At 41.1% G+C, this 23,749-nt stretch overlaps 2 protein-coding genes and 3 long non-coding RNA genes across 6 annotated transcripts in view; 3 read left to right on the plus strand and 2 right to left on the minus strand.

The window, feature by feature from the left end:
* The window catches only part of LOC143894281 (uncharacterized), a 119,179-nt gene that overhangs the window by 71,025 nt on the left and 24,405 nt on the right, over positions 1-23,749 (plus strand). The gene's annotated exons all lie outside the window — the stretch shown is intronic.
* Positions 1-23,749, minus strand: part of LOC143894276 (uncharacterized) — a 45,747-nt gene that overhangs the window by 14,358 nt on the left and 7,640 nt on the right. The gene's annotated exons all lie outside the window — the stretch shown is intronic.
* On the minus strand, positions 3,131-5,204 carry LOC143894272 (uncharacterized). 2 transcript variants are annotated; one of them, XM_077400436.1, is made up of 6 exons: positions 4,773-5,204; positions 4,470-4,599; positions 4,122-4,376; positions 3,791-3,965; positions 3,599-3,717; positions 3,131-3,488 (listed from the first exon to the last, which is right to left on the minus strand). In XM_077400436.1, exons 1-6 carry the CDS (start codon positions 4,785-4,787, stop codon positions 3,235-3,237), a joined length of 948 nt encoding a protein of 315 aa, XP_077256562.1. In that variant the 5' UTR covers positions 4,788-5,204; the 3' UTR covers positions 3,131-3,234. The 2 variants fall into 2 exon arrangements, with proteins under 2 accessions (XP_077256562.1, XP_077256563.1); XM_077400437.1 differs by having other exon boundaries at positions 3,132-3,488; positions 4,299-4,376; positions 4,773-5,203.
* Positions 6,703-7,862, plus strand: LOC143894279 (uncharacterized). Its single transcript, XR_013256043.1, has 3 exons — positions 6,703-7,508; positions 7,631-7,690; positions 7,797-7,862. It is a non-coding gene; the product is annotated as an uncharacterized LOC143894279 (long non-coding RNA).
* Positions 10,694-11,127, plus strand: LOC143894278 (uncharacterized). The gene is made up of 2 exons (XR_013256042.1): positions 10,694-10,850; positions 10,988-11,127. It is a non-coding gene; the product is annotated as an uncharacterized LOC143894278 (long non-coding RNA).

A 23,749-nucleotide genomic window follows, 5' to 3' on the forward strand; every position in this document is an offset into this window, starting at 1 on the left:
GCCGTGAGCCAGCAAACCGATCCGACTGATTCCGCTGCTCACGGATCCCGAAATCCCACAGTCGAACAACCCGGAGGTAGAGAGAGCTCTCTGCTCTCTGCCTCTGCTGAGTGAAGTATCTAGGCGGTTGACTCGAAATCCCATACGAACACCTGTGACACCGGAGTGAACCAGGGTAAGAGAGTTCTTCTCTTACTCGCCAAGGGTCTTGGCCACCCGGTGCCGCCTCCCGCCTACACGAATCGAGGCGCCAGGAAATAGAGAGTACTTCTCTATCTCCGCTAAGGGTCTTAGCCGCTCGATATCCCGCCCAATCGTGATATCCAAACCTGCGATACCGCGTCACCCGCGCCGAAATACCTCAGCGAGCCCGCACGCCCGCCGATCCGCGAAACCCCGCGATCTCCGTGCATCATCGCTTTACCAGGCGTCCGCACGCTCTGTGATACCGGTATTGTAACCGCGTCCGCGACCTATTACACGTATCTTGTAACCGCGTCCGCGACCTATCACACGTATCTTGTAAACCGCGCCCGCGACCCACTACACGTATTCAGCGATTCCGCGATATCTGCATTTCACCGCCATTATAAACCGCGCCCGCGATCTATCACACGTAGCCAGCGACTCCGCGATTGCTGTAGTCCGTCGCTATCGTAGCAACGACCGCGATCTTTTGTATGTACATATTCACCGCTCCCGCGAGCATCTCTATGTATTCACGCGTAATTGAATAAATACCTTATTTTGTTTTATTATATTTTAACCGAGTCTTGTGTCTTCCTCCGCGCTTCGGAAGCTAGGTTGTTTTAATTTTAAGCGCCAAAACAACGGCATTAATTTACAGGAGGATACGGCAGAGTTGAGTAACGATTATTTTCCTGTCTGTTTTATCTGTGTGACTGTCAGGTAACTTACTTTTATTTTTCAACGGTATGACTAAACAGATTTTTCTCTGTTTGAATTGTTATTCCTTTGTATTAGGCAACAGTCACGTTGATTAACGACATTCTTACTCGACATCCGTACAATCATGTTATAAAGTTAAAGCATATTTATCAAGAGACACGGTAGTGTCTCGCGCCAAGTACACGCGGAGCGAGACCGACCGTGAAGGTGCCTTTTCATGCAGCGAATTTTTCGCTGCGAATGATTTTTAGCAAATAGCGAATAATTCGTTGTGAAGTAGCGAATAATTCGCCGCGAGTTGTTTGTGAGCGTTGCATCTGTGTAGTTGCGTGTCAACAGTAATAGAATATGCTAAAATATTTTTTAGACATACATGGTTTTGGGCTTTGAAGTGCTTTTAAATATATTGTAAATTAAATCATTAATTAATAACAAAATTTTTTAAAATCCTTTTTAATGGAGGACGACTCAGTTATAAACTGGATTACTTGGTATAACCAACAAATGCAGTGGTTATTTAATTATGTGCAAGTAAATCATTACTCTCAAATGAATGTACGAAAAAGGAAAGTTGCTGCAGTTACAGCTTTACTTTTACATATGAAAAGAAGAAGATATACTAAAAAGAAACATTGGGTAGCACCTATTTTTCAAGAAAGAAAAGTACATGGATTCTTTCATGCTGTGCTACCTAAACTTATTCTAGAAGATTTGAGGTTTCATAATTACATACGAATGTCGGCAACTCAATTTGAAAATTTGGCACTTTTAATTGGAGCAGATATATTTAAGCAACATCACATTAGGGAACCTATAGATGTTGCTGAGCGTTTATTAATGACATTAAGGTAAGCATGCTTACAAATGCAAATTTATTTGCAAATTCTTATCATTTAATAATTTTTTATTGTAAAGTATTGTGCATTTTAAAATATAAACCTGGTTTAGGTATCTTGCTTCTGGCGATTCTATTTCTTCGATATGTTACCAGTATTTAGTTGGTCTGACTACTGCTGCAAACATTATCTCAGAAACATGTCAAGCTTTATGGAACAATTTATCATCTATAGTATTACCTGCAGATTTGAGTGAAGACAAATGGCTAACAGTAGCAAATAATTTCGCGGATAAATGGAACTTTCCACACTGTATAGGTGCCATCGACGGTAAACATATAATTATTCAAGTAAGATAAATTATTTATTCACGATATAGAATAATATTTATACATATAAATTTTTCCAAATTCTGAAAGTATTTTATTCCTTTTAAGTGTCCAGCCAAAGCAGGATCGTCTTACTACAATTATAAAGGAAGTCATAGTGTGGTTCTTCTGGCTATATGTGATAACGATTATATTTTTCAATTTGTTGATATTGGAGCTTATGGGCGAAGGAGCGATGGAGGAATCTTTAAGGAAAGCGTATTTGGTCAGAAATTTGAAAATAATGAAATGAAGCTACCAAAGCCTGCACCAATTTCTGAAAATGGAGACAATCTGCCATATTGTTTAGTGGGAGATGAAGCTTTTCCACTAAAAACGTATTTATTAAGACCGTACCCGGGCAAACAAAATACTGAATACGAAAAACGCGTATTCAATTATCGATTATCAAGGGCTAGAAGAACAATTGAAAATAGCTTTGGTATTCTAGCAAATAGGTGGCGGATTTTTAGAAAACCTATTATTCTAAGTGTTGACAATACAATGAAAATTGTGCAAGCAACCGTATGCCTCCACAATTGGTTACGCATGGCAGACCTTAAAATGAAGAAGAAAATATTCAATATGTAACACCAGAATTAATTGACAGACAGAACGAAAACGGTTTCGTACCAGGAAGTTGGAGAGCAGATATGGAGACCTTAAGTGGCATGGCAGATATAACTCGCTCAGGAAACAACTCCAGTACTCGACAAGCAGCAGAAGTCCGAGAAAAATTTCTTTATTACTTTAACAACGATGGAGCTGTAGATTGGCAATATGCTTACATGTAACTAGATTAAAAAGCGATCATACTGTAAAAATATACAATATACTGAAATGTTCAATTCTAAAAAATATTTAGAATAAAAATATATACTGACATGTGTAAATAAATTAAAAAGCAGTCATGTAATTGTAAAATTGAATTTTTTGATTGTAAATTATATAAAAAATATTTTGCTTATGAGAAAATAAAATGTACTACAAGATTTTGAGAACAGGTATATATTTCTAAAGATACATATTTCTACAGGTATATATTTCTAAATTTTACACGTATGAGTTTTTCCTATAAGTGTTGTTATATATAGATAAACTTAAAAAAACCAATTGTTTGCTTACATTAAATTATCTTCATTTTTAATTTTAAAAAGAAGTTCATACATTTTAAACATTGCCATATTTACTTTTTTCAGAGGTAACTTTCGCAATTTTCTATTCATTGTTAAACAAAAACTACAAATTTCATCCTTCTCTTTTATTTCAGGCATGGGTAAGAGCGGTTGTTGTAAGATTTGAGGAGGAGGAATAGGTTCATTCAACGCTTTTGCAATTCTTTCAATTGGATCATCGGCTTTCCGTTTCTTGTTGCCTAAAAAAAAGTTATTGTTATATAAGTCAATTTTATAGATGCATTTATTTTAATTATTTGTTTATAATTAATTGAAATTTTTCAATATTTTTATAACAAAATATACAAACCTTTATTTAATTCATTATCCTCAGAAAAATTAGAGAGGTTACCGAGTTCAGAATGTAGATCATCGTTGAAGGAAGTGTCTTCTGGTGTAGGTGTAGGTAACGTTAAATTACTGACTGTGCTACATTGCAAAATATAATGATTGTATATATTGTTAGAACTGCTTTTTTATTTTCAAATTATTATTTACTTACTTTTTAATTCCAAGATCAAAAGTATCTTTTAAAAAGCTCATTTGCTCCATAAATCGCCATGGTTTGCTTTTTTTTGCAGCTTGTCCACTTTTGCCTTTTTCTTTCATTAGATATGTTCGATATGTATCGTATAAGTTCTTCCATTTTGATTTTAATGCTGCGATAGTGTATTGCTCTAAAACAAAGTTCACAATTAATTTTTTTAAATAATAAACTAAAAGTATAGGCTCTCCTGAATAAATCAAATAGAAAATAGTGAGAGAGCCACATGCGGTAATTAATTACGCAATTAATATATAGTTAATAAGATAAAATATATTAGTCAATATACTTTTTTCTTTGTTAGTATTGAGAAGATCCTCAATTTCTTGCCACAGTTTGTCTTTAATTGCTTTTGTGCGTTGTGACGCTGAAAAATCTTTATAATTCCATAAGGGAGAACGTTCTTGCACAGCAGCTATTAACATTTCTTCTATTGATGCAATTGTGACAGCACTGTTATCATTACCCGTGTCAATATTTTGTTTTGTACTTTCCATAATACTTGGAACACAACTCTGACTTTTTTCTATAACCTCACCATCAGCTTTATCAAATAAATGTACAAGATTAAAATAATACTAATTAGAATAATATTCATAACAAAATATATTAAATTATTAATATTTTATTTTCTTACCTGTCTGAGGGTAAAAATAATTAGATTCGGTTATAATAATATTTTCATATCCTATAACGCACGGATGAATGTTGATGGTATCTATTTGACATTGTTGTTCGCATATGCCGCATGCATATATTATAAAATTCTGAAAATATATTTAAAACCATGTAAAAACTATTTATTTCTCGATATTTTATTTCAGTTGACTGTGTTTGCATTTTATAGGTTTGCATAACATTTATAGGTTATAATTTTATGCAATCCGAACACATGCGAAGTATTTAAATTAAATATATAAAATCTTTGTTCTTTAATTACCTCTGTTGATTCCATTTTATAACAACTGATGTTTCTTTACACATTTGTATCTTGCTGAGGGCGAATTATTCGTCAAAAGCTGAAAAAATCCAGCGAATAGCGATTACTCGCTAGCAAACAGCGAATGACCACGTGACCTCCAATCGCGGCGATTTTTTCGCTGCGTGAATAGGCACCTTGACTCTTTTACGCGACGCGACGGGTTGCGAGTACCCGAGATGTTGAGATTTCAATAACGAGTGAACGGATCAAGTTCTAAATAGGCTTGATCGATAGCTTGGAGTCTAATTAGGGGGGGGGGGGGTTTCTCTTATAATATTCCGCTACGTGCCCTACGAGCGGAGATATTGCGGCGCAAAGTCCAAAAGGGTGCATCCCGATGGAGAAGAAATAGCGGAACGGAACAGTAACGGAAAAGAGATATGGGGGGGGGGGTTAACCAATATCAGAGTAGTTCCGTTTCAATTCCGTTCCGTTATTTAGTGAGTGGGTTCCCCATGGCACGAAGCTGTTACGGAACGGAAAAGAAACGGAAAAATTTCTAACCTATTCTGTCGAAAGTTCGCAAATAAGTGCAGTGAATCGATCGCTTTGCAACATTTTTATTTTTGCAAATAAAGAGCAATATGTCGTCATCGGTAGGTATTACATGTGAAAATAAAATATATATGTTAAAATTCTATGTTAATATGTTAATGCTAATTAACCGAATGTGATATATTTTATTAATTTATTGAATTTCTGGAAATTAATAAAATATATTACATTTGGTTAATTAGCATTAACATATTAACATAGGATTTTAACATATATATTTTATTTTCACATGTAATACCTACCGATGACGACATATTGCTCTTTATTTGCAAAAATAAAAATGTTGCAAAGCGATCGATTCACTGCACTTATTTGCGAACTTTCGACAGAATAGGTTAGAAATTTTTCCGTTTCTTTTCCGTTCCGTAACAGCTTCGTACCATGGGGAACCCACTCACTAAATAACGGAACGGAATTGAAACGGAACTACTGATTGGTTAACCCCCCACCATATCTCTTTTCCGTTACTGTTCCGTTCCGCTATTTCTTCTCCATCGGGATGCACCCTAACGCCAACGTCTTATATGATGACGTCATAATCAGACACTTCACTTTCACTTTTTCGACACTGGCGGCTAGCGGCGTTAGTATCGCAGTGCAGTGCAGTGTAGACAGTGCGTTCGTTTAGCGCGCTGTCAGTCAGTTCCTATTCATCAGTTACTTAACCTATCTCGAGAGCACTCGAGAGACACTGGCCGCAGGGGGAATTGATCCGCGCAATTCCTTGGGCCCAACGCACCCACGGCATACCCATGGTGGAAGTAATAAGGTGTGCTCGTATTGCGGACACATTTTCGTTTGTTTTGCGCATCGTGACAAAAATCGTCCATTTTGAACTCATACTAACAGATTCTTGTGTCGGTGTGTTTCCGTTTGAATCTCCTACCAAAATTAAAAAAACATGGCGGACTTCTGTCACGTTCTGTGATTGGATATTGCAAGAAACGTGCGCATAAGCACAGCTTATTACTTCCACCATGGGCATACCGAGTTCAGTACACCGCGGACATACACACACAGTTACACATACGCACAGTCATATACATAATCAAGAGAGGGTCTCTGACCAATCTTCCCCTTTTTTGATTGTCTCAAAAGTGTCTTCCAGTGTGCGAGATGAAAAGGGATTTTACATAAGGGATCAGAGTCCAAAAAGAAAAAATTGTACGAGGAAAAAAAGAAATACTTAAATGTGCGAGATAAAAAAAATTTATAAGGTGGAAGAAAGCATAGGGAATCATCGTAGAGCAAAGAGAAAGGATTATACGAGGAAAAAAAGGGATTATACAGGATTGAAAAAAACCACGGATCGAGACCAAATTACGCCATATAGCCCGAAGGCGGGGCTAAAGGCGTTAATAACCCTAACCGCGCGCGCGCAGGGTTAACATCTATATTAAAAAAAAAAAAAAAAAATCGAGAGACGGTAAGTACGAAGTACGCGCGGAGCGAGACCGACCGTGACTTTTTACGCGATGCGACGATTAATTACTATTATACTTATTTTATTTACTGTTTATTACTACGTTTACGTGAGTGTTTATACATATACAGGTTATTAACCTATTTACTGTTTACTACGTTTACGTGAGTGTTTATACATACCGGTTAAACCTATTATATTATTTTTTATTTTTATATTGACGGCAGGGAGCTGATACTGAGATCAAGGAGCCTGTTCACACGAGGCGTTTCTGCCGCGTGATTGCGGCCGCGCGTTATAATAACGTTTGCACGAGCCGCACGCTGTCCCGAGGTAATAAGTACTACGTTTACGCGAGCGTTACTTCTGTAGTAACTTACGATATATCACTTGTTTACGCGGAGTAAATTATCGCAAGTTACAACAAAATCCCGTTTACGCGAAGGAATTATCGTAAGTTACTACAGAAGTAAAGCTCGCGTAAACGTAGTAAGGTGCGACAACGCGCGCATACGCGCGTATGCGAAACAGCAATAACACCGTAATCGTGCCGGCGATATACTGAATTAAATTGCTTCGTGCTTATCTGGAGATTTCGTATCCCTACATTTGTGTTACCACCGCTGCCGGAAAAGAAGGTTCTCTACGCTTGGCAGAAAGTGACAACTGACACGTTCGATCCCGACTTCGTTGATCGCAGAAGAGCTGGACTCGAGGTACGTTTCCGATTTACAATTATAATAGTATCGTGTGATGAATGTTGTACCCAATTATAACCTCAAATGAAGTTGTGCACGTTGCTAGTATTCTGATTATACAATGCATTTTTACTTTGTAGAGGTATTATATATTGACAGCAGAGAGCTGATACCGAGGAGATCAAGGAGCCTGTTCACAGGTATATATATATATATATATATATATATATACATATATATTGATATATATATATATGTTGTATTGATATATATATATATATTGATGTATATATATATTGACGGCAGGGAGCTGATGCCGAGGAGATCAATCCCGTTTACTCGCGAAGGAATTATCGCAAGTTATTTTATTATCGGTTCAACTTATTTTTTATTCTGTTCCAGTTTTAAGCCTCTTGCACAATGCCAGGCAACAGGCAATAGGAACAGGAAATAACCAAAAAATCGTTAATTACAACCTAAAAAATTCGAATGCTATGATTGGTTGGCAATAGGCAATAGGCACATAATTTCCAACGTGACGGAAACTCTGTGTCTATTGCATGTGTCACTGTTTATTCTGCATTTATACATGATTTCTGATTTCTATTCCCTGTTCCTATTCCCTGTTGCCTGGCATTGTGCAAGGGGCTTTAATCTATCAAAATAATTCGACTAATAATTTCTATACTATTGCAGTTATATACTGTCACGACTTTTTCACTCCCGGACCGCTCCGGGACGTGGGCCGGATCAAAAGGAGTAAGGAGAGCGGGATGACGGGCCTCTCCGACGATTCCCTCGCACCTCTGACACTTCGCGAAACGAATTTATCGTTGGGCGCCAGACGCGTCAACGCGCGTCCGCGAAATCGCGAAAGAAAACCCCAAAACGAGACGCAAAGCGAGACGTGCGGATGTGCGAGGAATCGGCTAGCTCGACCTAAGGGCAGGGGCGGGGGTGATGAAGGGCGGCGCGATATTCGGCGGGGTGACACGCCATAAATAAGGCCCCGAACTCAAGCAAGTAACAAATCAAAATAACAATTATTCGTTAGAAATTCGCGCGTAAAACAATAAAGGCCGAGTCGGCTTCGGTCAGTCAGACAAATCATATAATCAATCGCGCGAGCGTCAGAAATGAAACAAAAAGAAATAATGATAGCGCGGACGCCAGAATGAACGAAGTACTGCGTTATTGTATAGTAAACGCGCAAAAGGCGCTGAGATTAGATCAGAGAGATACAGTATAACGAAACTTACAATTAATATGGAACATCAACAGTAAACACAAAATAATGACGGAAATAGAAAATAAGATCTCGCAGGAAAGATTGCGAGAAGACGATACCTCACGCTCGGAGCGCGTGAACGCAACGCCGGGAGTCGCACGAGAATTCTGTCGCCAATTATCTTAAGCCTAACGCAAGTATGAATCGTGGCGTAAGCCACGTCCCAACGTAATGAGGACCGAACGCAACACAATAACGCGAGATCAATTTCGGCGCGATCGCAAGGAGACGCGTAATACTATAACAAACGCGAAAATACGGACTTAATCTAACGCGAGAAATGACCAAGGATAGCGCCAGTTATTCGGGCGCAAAAAATGAGACGCCGAGGCACTCGGCGTAACGCGAAATACTAGAAGGAACGCGAGGAAAAATGTGCGGGATTACCGCGAGCAATAATAACACGCAATCACCGAATAACGCATCCGAACATAACTATCCTAACACGCACGATTCTCTGAGGCAATTAGCCACTCCCAGACGGCCGATTAACGCAAATGATGTGCCGACGCGGGCTACAATGCAACCTAAGTAATATTGGGTAATCCGATACGCCGTGAACACGGAAGGCGCGAGACACAATCACGAGCGCGGACATTATACGAAACGGACTCGCAGTAACGGATTTTGCTACGAATCTATCGCGATCTCCAGAGGCTCGCAATCGCGTCTTTATCTCCATTCCGCGGCCACGATACCATCTCGAGGCCTTTCGCTCTCGCTGTCGATCGCCATTCGATGCGCGGTCTCAAGGGACCGTACGCGTCGCGATGTTACAACGTTTTTTCGGACGAGAGCGTGCACCGGAGGGCGGCGTCGTGGCTTTACATCCCGATATTAAATACTGCGGGCAACCTCACCGATGTGATGTTTTCTCGTAGGGCTCCTCGGCGTCACCTCGTACGGAGAATCGTCGCAGCGTAACCGATTTTCCCGACTCGGGGTGGCTATCGTGTATCTTAAAGCTAGAGAACGTTCGCACTCGCCGACGGACGACCAGAAAGTGTCTTGCTAGATTCGCTCGATAGCGGAATCGATGTGGCACCCCCTTTCTGAGGGGCGCGCCGACCAATCGGGAGCGAGCTTGCAAGCTCGCGCGGTATCGTAATGCAGGATCGTCGAAAGGGGATCCTTCGGGGGCGCGCAACGGTCCCTCGGCGGCGTAGCGATTCCTCCAATTTGTCCCTGGGCAGCGGACTGGACTTTGTTCTGGCCGGTGTGCCTCCGATTTGACCTCGGGGCGGTGGCCAGCCACCCCGCGGGCCGGTATTGCGTGGAGGTAATTTTCTGAGGCCGGGTTTTCCCCGGTACCTGGGGCCCCGCTATCGATGGCCTTGTCCATCGCTGCCTCATTCGCCGCACGCCTGCCGCGTTGCTCTCGCCGCCCGTGATCCATGTAGCTTCCGCTCTCGCCACCCCTCCTCGGTCCTTGGTCCTCCCGGACTCCTCTCGTTATCGGTACTCCCTCGAAGACTCGCCGTGGTGTGGGTGAGGCGCCGCGCGCATTATAATTACACATGAAAATAAGAGAATAGTCAAAACGCGGAAACGATATCGATTTTTGGCCTCTGGAGATCTCGTCGTAGGTCGTAGCTTCTCTGGCTCGTCCCTGATGGGCGCAAACTTCCGCGCCTTGTGACGGCGGCGGGGCGCTGCCACGAAGCGGCGGGCCGCAACGTCACAATACAAATATTAAATTACAGCACGTTTTTTATCTTGACCATATTTTTCATAATTTTTAGTACCATTTTCTCAGAACTTTTTTTTCACAACTTTGCAAAACCACTTGCGGATATCATATTGTAGCAATATTATTTGATTTTTTCTAAGTGTAATCACGTTTGCAGAGTATAATGAGCCATGCACGAAAAACCAGAAATGCTCGCACGTGGAGAGTGCTATCTGCACGGATAACATGACATGCGGATGCGCGGCTGAGACGGTGCTGAATATGGACGGCAAGAAGTGTTTGGCGGCCGCCAAAAAGATCCGGGACGAATGCACGGAGTCAATACAGTACAACACGTGCGCCGACAATTACATCTTAAGCGAGAACAAGCGCGTGAGCGCTGGTAAGTGAAAACCGATGTATAACACGCATCTCATCTAAAAAGAGGAAATTAATAATTATTTATGGAAAATGCATTTCGATTTTATTCGCTCTTACTCGCAAATTCTTGCTCTTAATGCATTTTTTACGTTTTTGCAGGCTCGTCCTTCGTTGCGTCCTTGTCAATAATCATCCTTGTAATAACGCTGACTTTCTTTTCATGAAGTGCAAAATACGATTTCTTCGAAGAGGCACTGTTCGCGAAATCGCTGATTAATCCCGACAATGGGAGCGGGATGAGAAGGACGCGCGTGGAAGGTGTTCACTAATTATTCACTTTATTTCTTGTGTAACTCAGACCACAGTCTGAGCCGTCTTTAATATGAGAAGAGATATATACAGTCTGACCTGAGAGTGGTGGGCAGTCTTTCGGATTTCACTAAGCATAAGAAGTCTTTGTATAAGAAGTCTTTGTGTATCGTTCGTGAGTGGGCGAGGCAGTTATATTAATAGCCCTCCTCGTGATGAGTAGCCCGTGAGCTTTGGGACACGTGGCGGTCGGCACTCGCGCACATGTGAGCCTGAGTCGTCGTGTTGATGTACCCGAGTAGAGCTGGATGAGCGGTCGCTTTACATGTTAATGCAGTATCTCGGCAGCTGTAATCACTGCGGTGGGCACTTCAAAGTGTATAGTCACAATCAAGATGCACAGAGCACACATCGTGCGTCTGATCACTGCGCGGCCATTTGTACAATTGCCTCGATCGCGAGGAAGACGTTGGCGATGAGCGCGCCCGTGCAGGCGCGAGCTACCGCGGTGATGCGGAGTCGATATCCGATCGATGCTGCCATCTGATCGGGCGGCGCAACGGTAACGGAATCTCGAACAGGCACACAAGTCGTTAATGGAGTTAAACTTTTGTACACATTTGGTATATTGTCAGGATATATATATATATTTAATATATTCATTTCTGGTCTCAAGAGATATACATTTCACTTCTTCTTGTCGTCAAATCTCAAATAATACAATGTCCGTTTATATCACCATTATCACATAATACAGGGTCCGTTTCTATCTCCATTATCATATAACGCTTTCAATCTTACTACCGTTACTTCATTTTCTCACATTAACTTCTTCTCTACTTTCTCACTTTCTATACATGTTGTCTCTTTGCTAGCTACTTCGCGACTCTCGCTTCCTTATACTCCTAAATCATACTCGTCTCACATTTGTCGCTAGCGCCGACTATTCTACGTCACCTCTCGCAAACTGTGGAATTCCTACATCCCCGTGTCGATAACTTACTCTATTTATTCTGCCGCTTACAGCTCGGCCATCCTGACATTATAGTTCGTCCCGAACTATTCGTCTCTCTCTCTGTACATATTTATATATATAAATTATTTATCATCCTATACGAATGAACGTTCAATGGTTAATAGCCTTCTATACTAACGCAAATTTATATATCCTCCGATACCTGTGGTGCCACTTCGGTTATTCTTATCCATGGTTTTATTTTATCAGCTGACAAGATAGTATTTAAAGGTTTCTGAGTAAGACTATATCCAGGTATATCCGTTACAACATATCTATTCTTTTGCAGCACTCGAGCAATCTGATATGGACCCTTGAATTTTGGAAATAATTTTTGATTTATGCCCGGTTTATGTTGCAGCACTTTAATTAAGATTAAATCACCCTCTTTATATGTTGTTGGTTTCTTATGTCGTTTATCATATTGATTTTTATTATATTCCTGAACCGCACTATTAACTAATTTTGCTGTATCTCTAGCCTTATTACGTTCCTGATCAATATTTTTATCAATTGCAGTCAACTCATCCATAAATCGTCGAAGATCCTTATCTGATTGATTCTTTTGATCATACCCTAAAAATACCATACTAGGTGTAGCATTTATTGACTTATGAAAGGTATTATTTAAAATATACTGTACTCTACCGAGTTTTTTAGACCAATCACTCAGATCCTCAATAACCTTAGATAGAGTTGATTTCAAAAACCTATTTACACGTTCTACCGCGCCATTTGCCCAAGGTGAGGCAACTGCTGTCTTTATATGTTTAATACCATTTTCTTGTGCAAACTGGGCAAACACACTAGAAGTAAACGCTGTTCCGCGATCACTAACTATCCTTTCCGGACATCCAAATAAATTGCTCAAAGCTGTAAGGTGTGCTACAGTGTGATCCGAAGATACTGATTTACACGGATATAACCAGACAAATTTAGTATATGCATCCACAACTACCAGAATATACTTATATTTTTCCGCAGTTTCTTCTAAAGGACCAAAATGATCCGCGTGTATCGTATGCATAGGAACGGGTACAATATCAACAAGCTCCATTTCTCCTTCCGTTTTTCCCGCAGCAATAGTGTTACTAAGACATTTTATACAACTTTCTATATATTGTTTAACTCTTATCTTCATACAAGCGAACCAATAGTACTTGAGAATTCCCTGAATAGTTTTGTCAATGCCAACATGACCCATTTCATCGTGATGAATTCTAATGACATTATTTACCATATTATCTGGAACAACAAATAATTGCTTATCTTGATAGTTTCTAAAGACCAGACCATTAATTAGTGAAAAATACTTGTTTTCTTTCATCTCCAACTCTGATGCAATTTCTTTTAATTTAGGATCAGTCAATTGTTTATACATGATTTCATCTTCTACTGATATATTATTAACAATCATCACATTTCGACTCAGAGAATCCACATGTACCATCTTTTTGGATATACGGTGTATCAAATCATACTGATAATTTTGTAAAAATAAACTCCACCTCGCAATTCGTGGATTAATATTGATTTTTTTCATCGCCATGACCAGAGAATTACAATCCGTTACAATTTTAAATTTAATGCCCTGCAAATATACATGGAATCGCTCTACTGCTTTTACTATTGCTAAAGTCTCTAACTCAAAGCTATGATAATTTCTTTCGCAATCAGTTGTTGATTTACTGAAATATGCTATCGGACCAAAATATCCGTCGCTCTGTTTCTGTAACAGTATCGCACCAAAACCATGACTACTAGCGTCTGTGTGAAGCTCCGTTTCTGCACCCGGATTATAAATTCGCAAAACCGGCGGAGATACTAACTCCCTTTTCAACTGTTCCAATGCATTTTCGCAGTTAGCATCAAAATCAAACTGAGCTCCTTTCTTAAGTAAATTTTGTAAAGGCCTCGTTTTTAGCGCAAAATCTTTAATAAATCTACGGAAAAAATTACATAAACCTAAGAATCCTTGAAGTTCTCTTACATTACTGGGTATTGGATAATCTGTTATTGCTTGAACGTGTCTCTTACTCATTGTGATGCCATCTCGTGTTACCAAGTAACCAAGGTATTCTATTTCATGTTTCAAAAATGAGCACTTTGATAAATTTAACTCTAGATTATATTTTTTAAGAATGATTAGAACCTGTTTCAAAATATCCAAATTTTCTTGAATATCGACCGTAGCTATCAATAAATCATCGATATATACTAACAATTTCTTTTTTAAGAGTAACTCCCGGAACATATATAATATGCGCTTCTGGAATTCAGCTGGCGCTTCAGAGAAACCAAAAGGTAGCCTCGTATACTCATACTGCCCATTGTGTGTTGCAAATGCGAAATATTTGGTGCAATCAGGATGTATTGCGATTTGATGATATCCATCCCTTAAATCCAATTTAGTGAAATACTTCTTTCCATATAATTCATCTAATTGATCATCGATGATAGGGAAAGGGTACTTCTGCGGGTAGATTCTTTGGTTTAAAGGTCGGAGATCCACACACATTCTCCTCCTCCCATCCCTTTTTGGCACTAATACAACACGGGCACAATATGGAGATATGCTAGGCTTTATAATATTCCGTTTGAGAAGATCATCAATGATGTTATCCAACTCTCTCTTTTCAATCTCTGACATTCGTCTAGGCGCATATCGAAATAATGAATTATCCTTTAAATGAACTTTAGCACAATAATCATCTTTTACAGGTTCAATCTTCAAACTGTTCACCGAGTCAAAAACATCTATTACTTGTTTCTTTAACGCAAGAGGCATATCCTGTTCTAAATTACTACTAATATCATATTTATTTTGTTTTTCTATAATATCAATATTAAAACAGTGAATAAATTCTATAGTTTCTTTGTCAACTTCAAACTTATAACTACCATTTTGATAAATTAATTTCAAATTTGCATTTTGGAAAAATTGTCTACCCAGTAATAAATCGTACTTCATGGTGCAATCCTGAACTATCAATAAATTTACATAAAACCAAACACCTTCTAATCCTTCTAGAGTTATTTGATCCTGAATTTTTCCTAAAATACCTATCGCAGTATCGTTAACACCTTTTAATTGAATATCGCTACTAACTTTTAACAATTCTTTTCCAACATAATACTGATCATAGACTGATTTTCTCATCAAACAAACAAAACTACCTGTATCAATTAGCGCTTTTAATCTAATATTCGGAATTGTAATACTCTGTACCGCAATACACGATTTGTCTTTATTACCGGAGTTAATATCACTCACGAAAACCGTTGAATCCGTCACATTCTCCGTTCCTGACTCGATCACGTGACTAGTACGTGTACCCATGTTGGTTCCTCTTTTCGGACACGCCGGGCTGATGTGGCCTTCCTCTCCGCAATGAAAACACACCGCTTTCCTTTGTCTGCAATCCCTCGAAATATGCCCTGGTCGTTTACAGGTGAAACACGTTCTCTCCGTTGAAGCCTGTCGTGGTGTATCGCTTCTATCTGCGGTGTTTCTATTTAGAACTCGACTATGACCTCCAAATCGCACGCCTGTATCAACTCTTCTCGGCAAAGCGGAATCCTCTGTTATTCGACGAACATGTTCGATAAAGTCTGGAATGTTCGTTATCCACGTACTTAGTACCAATTTTCTCAAAGTTGAATCCTTCACGCCATCCGCCAACAATTCAATTTTCTCTCTCTCTGTCAAAGACAGGTTCTGCATTAATCCCAGTTTATCCTCAGCGTATTCTACAAATTTCTCTGTGTATGTTTTCCAAATTCTTTGTCCGATTTTTGCGAGCGTTGCTGTATACGATTCTTTTACTTCGAAATGACTGCGCAGGCGAAATTTGAAATCCTCCCAAGTTGCCACGTCCTCCATTGGTTGTCTGTTATACCAGTCCTGCGCTCGATTTTTTAATTGCGAAACTGCCGCCAGCACCAACACTTCGTCTTTAAACTTATACATACGAGCCACACACGAAATTCTTTCCAGCCATCTAATGACATTTTCATCGTCCTTTCCCGCAAATGTAGGGATCAACTTTGTTGCAAATTTAATTTGTTGCCAGTTTACATTTGACGTATCAACTTCTATACAAGAGCTTACGCTTCTAGTGGTTGAAAAAGATCCTGCCGATCCATCTCGCATCCGCTGCCTCTCCTCCATTACTTGTACCACCGCTTGCACGATTTCTTGCATATTCAATGCAAAATTCACTCCTTGACCATTGCCATTCCCTACGGCTGGAATACCATTAACAATATGTTGCGGATTCAAATCTTCCTTTCCTACTGGACCAGACATATCGGAATGTCCTGCTCCTTTCTGCTGCTCATTTTCATTTTCTGTCTCCTTCAAGTTTCTGCTAACATCACCACTGCGTCCCGAAAATTGAGCCATATTCTTTGGCCACCCGTTTTCCGTATAAAAGTCTATTATTCGAATTATAATTGCTGCGCGAGAGCCCTTCGTTCCTAATTTAAGTCGCGAAGCCAATGATCTCAATTGATTTATCGTTAAATTTTCAATGTCCTTTTGTTCCATCAAAATATATATCAGCCATGCCCTTGAATTCCAACACAACGTATACCATGGCTTACACCGCACGATCACGCGCACGGAACTCTGTACATCCCCTACACTCACGTGATTATTATTTCGCCCGAAAGTTAATAATTTAGTCTGTATCCCACTTCTGATAAATTAACTGTACACATTTGGTATATTGTCAGGATATATATATATATTTAATATATTCATTTCTGGTCTCAAGAGATATACATTTCACTTCTTCTTGTCGTCAAATCTCAAATAATACAATGTCCGTTTATATCACCATTATCACATAATACAGGGTCCGTTTCTATCTCCATTATCATATAACGCTTTCAATCTTACTACCGTTATTTCATATTCTCACATTAACTTCTTCTCTACTTTCTCACTTTCTATACATGTTGTCTCTTTGCTAGCTACTTCGCGACTCTCGCTTCCTTATACTCCTAAATCATACTCGTCTCACATTTGTCGCTAGCGCCGACTATTCTACGTCACCTCTCGCAAACTGTGGAATTCCTACATCCCCGTGTCGATAACTTACTCTATTTATTCTGCCGCTTACACTTTTAATGATTATAACATCGTGCATGCGCAAGAGAAATTTAATCTCAAGGAAGAAACGCAAGTAGGCCTGCCGTGGTTGAGGAGGCAATTTATTCTCGGATTATTATTTACTTACGGATTATAATTATTTATGTTATCATTTGCAAGACTTTTTTTAAGGACTTTTAAGAATTCCTAAGAAATGCCCGTGAATTTTTTACAAGTAATAATATCACGTTAACGCACACTAATCTTAGTCAAACGATACCTCGCAAATCAAGGTGTATGGAATTCAGAGAACTTCCTCTCTCTCTCTCTCTCTCTCTCTCTCTATATATATATATATATATATATATATATATACAAGTAGAAACTTGCACATTGCTTCCTCATAGTTCCTAAGTGTGCAAGTTTTTATTTTATTCAAGGTATAATTATCGGTATTTATTTGTTTTGGCTTCCTCATAGAGGAAGCTGTGTTAGCAAAGGTTCTGATTTCACACTTAACTCTTTTGGGGACTGCGTAAATAATTATGTACATTCACTAAAAAATACTAAAAATACTTGTCCACTTAAAAACTAAAACAATATGCAGATTTCGCCAAATTCAATACCAATAACCTTCCTTAAATGATACTTTATCGATAAAAAATATCAGCCCGATATTATAAATATTTGAGATAGCGATTTATTTTTAATTCTATTATATTTTCCAGTCTTTTCTACCCCTATTTCATATATAATTGGTTAAAATTTGGTTGATCAGATCAAGTTTTATAAAGCTTCTATGTATGTACGAATTGTTCGAAATTTCAAATGTGTGTAATACGAGATCTGATTAATCAAATTTTAATGAATTATATATGAAATATAGGGGTAGAAAAAAAACTGGAAAATATAATAAAATTAAAAATAAATCGCTATCTCAAATATTGAGAAAGCGGCAGCGTAAAACACATTTTTCAAAAAAAGGAAAATCTGCATAAAATCTATACCGGTAGACCGATTTCAATAAAATTTGAGGAGGACATACTTTCTATGATACTCTATTTGTGTGCAAAAATTCAAACTGGTATCTAAAAAATTGTAGAAGTAGATGCGTGTACAAAAATCCGTACACACACACACACATACACACACACACACACACACACACACACACACATACATACATACTTCCGGACATTTTTTACTAATATGATTTTTCGTCATTTTAGAACATTCTAAACCTATTTCCATCAAAATCTCGAAAAAAAAATTTTTCACCATTACAAAGCTTCCTCTATGAGGAAGCAATATATATATATATATATATATATATGACGTGTTTAAAGCCTTCTACTCGCGTGCATTTAATTAACGCGGTTATTAATATGCGGATTCTGATGTGTTGCATACCGTTTCTTAGAGCGATGCAAACTGGATAGAATTTACGAGCGCGAAGAAAAGATTTAGTTGTTTGAAATCCTTAGTTTTTTATGCGTTCCCTTTTTATACGAAGCCACAGATATACATCAAATAACTGTTTTTTTGTTCTACTTTTGCGATTGCTTAATGAAAAGTAAGATAAAACAAGCAATAGTAACGTTTCTCTCTTGCTTTTCAATACTTATTACTCCAAGATTATAAGTACTTATAGTTAAGTAGTGCGGTTTTAAAAGAGCAAATGTCAAATTTTCAAAGCGTATAATATATATACATATTGCATGTTGTATAAATTTTAATTTTTGTACATAAATAATATAGATAGTTTCGAAATTTTTACGTATGCCCTTTCAGAATCAAATGAATCAATGTTAAACTTTAGTACTCCTCTGCGTTTATCTAGTTTATTATCGACATCCTTTTGTACTATTTTAATGAAAATACCATTTCAATGAAATTCACTGAGCTTTCATCAATAAATGTCAGTAAATATTTTATTATAAAATTACATATACATAATATTATATTTTATACGTTATATTGCAGCGATACGTTATATAATGCGCGGTATCTTAAATATTATACATTTCTCATACAAACAAAACAATTATGTAACGCGCGATTTTTTAAATACATTTTTCACATAAACGAAACAATTCTGTTAGTCTTTTATATTCATACAAATCTTGTTCTTGTTCGAATAAATAGCCAATATCGTGTTTTATATCGTTAAATTTGCAGGATACGATAATTGTTAGTACAATTATTGTTAGTACAATTTCGTCTCTTTTTTACATTTATATTATTACTGTGATAAAAAATATAATATATATGGCAAAATATTTTATTATAAAACCATATACATAAAATATTATATTTTATACATTATATTGTAGTAATGGCATTTGGTTTCTTAATCCTACATTACTCGCGTGGTTTCTTTTAACATAATTATTCGCGTGGAGTATACTTTATATTACAACGTTAATCTTAATTTTTATTGTTCTTTTTGATGATTTACTTACTAATTAAATAAAGATTGATAATATTTTATATGCCTTTTGGATAAAGATAAGCGCAAAAGTTCTTCCTTAATTGTGAAAAAATTTTTGTGCAGCATTCGAGCTATAAAAAAGTTTTACTCTGTGAATTTAACAAATTTCTAAAGCTAAGGTGTATTTTACATTCCATACGAGTAACGTAGAACTACATATATTTTTAAATGGCGATTTTATTCGTTTTTCACATTTTCATTGTTTTTTAAATAAATTAGCTTGCATCGTTAAGCATATTTTGTATATACATATCTCGAAAAAAAAACAAAGTGGTATAGTATTATACCTCGAAATAACACCCTGTACATACTGTTTATAAAATGCGTAATACTACAAAAAGGCGTGATATCCGTACAAAATTACCTTTTTAAAAAAAAAGGCAAAAAAACGCGCCAAGTACACGCATAGTAGTGTATATGTTGTTACCTCGAAAAAAAAAACAGTGGTAGTATTATACCTTAAAAAAATCTAAGTAACAAGTGGTAGACGTAATCTTTATATCTCGAAAAATCTCGAAAAAACCTAAGCAGTAGTATCTTTACCTAAAAAAAAAAAAAAAAAAACAAAGTGGTAGTATTATCATACCTCGAAAAAACCTAAGTAACAAGTGGTAGACGTAATCTTTGTATCTCAAAAAATTTCGAAAAAACCTAAGCAGTTGTATTTTTATTTCAAAAAAATTATAATTTAAGTGATCTCTCTCTCAAATCCTATTACTCGTGTCCGAGCGTGGTGACTTTTCTTCATATACATGTGTTGCGCACGTGGATTATACACATTGTATATGGAACCTACAGTTTAACGCCGATTTCGAACGGCAACAATTTTTTAGAGAAGTTTTCGTGGCAAGACATACTCTCGGTGGTTTGCCATTGCCTTCCGAGAGGAGAACGAGCGAATAAAATTTTCTAGCTCTACCGGGAATCGAACCCGGGACCTTTACTCAATAGACCAGTGCGCTGTCTACTAGGCCACGCTCGTCCTTAAGTGATACACATCACAAAATTACATTACCTTATCAAAAATGAGTCGTGTTTCAAGTGATCTATTACAATTACAAAAAAGAAATTATATCTCTTTTTAAATTACAGCGCCAACTACAGAGAGAACATACACTGAGATAAAAAATGTGTCAATTCCAAGAAATATTTAGTCAGGATACGTTCAACTAAACATTTTAGTTAGCTAACTAAACATTAGTTGAATTAATTAATTCTTGATTAAAAATACGAAATAAATTGTTGAAACAACTAATATTTAGTTAGCTAACTAAAATGTTTAGTTGAACGTATCAAACTAAATATTTCTTGGGATTAACAATTTTTTTCTCAGTGTATTTTTCGAGATACAAAGATTACGGTCTACCACTTGTTACTTAGGTTTTTTCGAGGTGAAAAATTACAGAGGTAACAATACAAAATACAAATATTTTATTAAAATATTTAAACCCAACAAGGAAATACAAGGTATTTAAATACAAAGTTTATATATGTATTTTAAAAGATTTAATTGCATTGCAAAGAATTACAGAGGTAACAGTACAACATTAAAATATTTTATTAAAATACATAAATTTTTTTTGTCAACAAACTTGGCGCTGCTAGAGAGAGAGAGAGAGAGAGAGAGAGACTTTTTACAATTGTAAATATGACTTATATTCTATACTTATTCTATACTTAATTCTAATCGCTTTAAAATCTAAACTTATACTATACTTAATCATAAGCCGCATTATTCACCGTCGCACACACACACACACACACACACACACACACACACACACACGCACGCACGCACGCACGCACGCACGCACGCACGCACGCACGCACGCACGCACGCACGCACGCACGCACGCACGCACGCACGCACGCACGCACGCACGCACGCGCGCGCGCGCGCACGCACGCCCCCACGCAGGTACGCACGCACGCACGCACGCACGCACGCACGCACGCACGCACGCACGCACGCACGCACGCACGCACGCACGCACGCACGCACGCACGCACGCACGCACGCACGCACGCACGCACGCACGCACGCACGCACGCACGCACGCACGCACGCACGCACGCACGCACGCACGCACGCACGCACGCACGCACGCACGCACGCACGCACGCACCCACGCACGCACGCACGCACCCACGCACGCACGCACGCACGCACGCACGCACGCACGCACGCACGCACGCACGCACGCACGCACGCACGCACGCACGCACGCACGCACGCACGCACGCACGCACGCACGCACGCACGCACGCACGCACGCACGCACGCACGCACGCACGCACGCACGCACGCACGCACGCACGCACGCACGCACGCACGCACGCACGCACGCACGCACGCACGCACGCACGCACGCACGCCCGCACGCACGCCCGCCCGCACCCACGCCCGCACGCACGCACGCACGCACGCACGCACGCACGCACGCACGCACGCACGCACGCACGCACGCACGCACGCACGCACGCACGCACGCACGCACGCACGCACGCACGCACGCACGCACGCACGCACGCACGCACGCACGCACGCACGCACGCACGCACGCACGCACGCACGCACGCACGCACGCACGCACGCACGCACGCACGCACGCACGCACGCACGCACGCACGCACGCACGCACGCACGCACGCACGCACGCACGCACCTGCGGACCCACGCACGCACGCACGCACGCACGCACGCACGCACGCACGCACGCACGCACGCACGCACGCACGCACGCACGCACGCACGCACGCACGCACGCACGCACGCACGCACGCACGCACGCACGCACGCACGCACGCACGCACGCACGCACGCACGCACGCACGCACGCACGCACGCACGCACGCACGCACGCACGCACGCACGCACGCACGCACGCACGCACGCACGCACGCACGCACGCACGCACGCACGCACGCACGCACGCACGCACGCACGCACGCACGCACGCACGCACGCACGCACGCACGCACGCACGCACGCACGCACGCACGCACGCACGCACGCACGCACGCACGCACGCACGCACGCACGCACGCACGCACGCACGCACGCACGCACGCACGCACGCACGCACGCACGCACGCACGCACGCACGCACGCACGCACGCACGCACGCACGCACGCACGCACGCACGCACGCACGCACGCACGCACGCACGCACGCACGCACGCACGCACGCACGCACGCACGCACGCACGCACGCACGCACGCACGCACGCACGCACGCACGCACGCACGCACGCACGCACGCACGCACGCACGCACGCACGCACGCACGCACGCACGCACGCACGCACGCACGCACGCACGCACGCACGCACGCACGCACGCACGCACGCACGCACGCACGCACGCACGCACGCACGCACGCACGCACGCACGCACGCACGCACGCACGCACGCACGCACGCACGCACGCACGCACGCACGCACGCACGCACGCACGCACGCACGCACGCACGCACGCACGCACGCACGCACGCACGCACGCACGCACGCACGCACGCACGCACGCACGCACGCACGCACGCACGCACGCACGCACGCACGCACGCACGCACGCACGCACGCACGCACGCACGCACGCACGCACGCACGCACGCACGCACGCACGCACGCACGCACGCACGCACGCACGCACGCACGCACGCACGCACGCACGCACGCACGCACGCACGCACGCACGCACGCACGCACGCACGCACGCACGCACGCACGCACGCACGCACGCACGCACGCACGCACGCACGCACGCACGCACGCACGCACGCACGCACGCACGCACGCACGCACGCACGCACGCACGCACGCACGCACGCACGCACGCACGCACGCACGCACGCACGCACGCACGCACGCACGCACGCACGCACGCACGCACGCACGCACGCACGCACGCACGCACGCACGCACGCACGCACGCACGCACGCACGCACGCACGCACGCACGCACGCACGCACGCACGCACGCACGCACGCACGCACGCACGCACGCACG

Source organism: Temnothorax americanus, unplaced genomic scaffold, assembly GCF_048541705.1.
Source record: "Temnothorax americanus isolate GAGA-0224 unplaced genomic scaffold, ASM4854170v1 Scaffold134, whole genome shotgun sequence".
Lineage (NCBI taxonomy): Eukaryota > Metazoa > Arthropoda > Insecta > Hymenoptera > Formicidae > Temnothorax > Temnothorax americanus.

Bases quoted from the DNA above. Each gene is read 5' to 3' on its own strand.
- LOC143894272 (XM_077400436.1), bottom strand. The intron at 4,377-4,469 runs GTAAGAAAATAA...TATTTGATAAAG, and splicing joins TTATTTTTACCCTCAGACAG to CTGATGGTGAGGTTATAGAA. The intron at 3,966-4,121 runs GTATATTGACTA...ACTTTGTTTTAG, and splicing joins CAATACTAACAAAGAAAAAA to AGCAATACACTATCGCAGCA.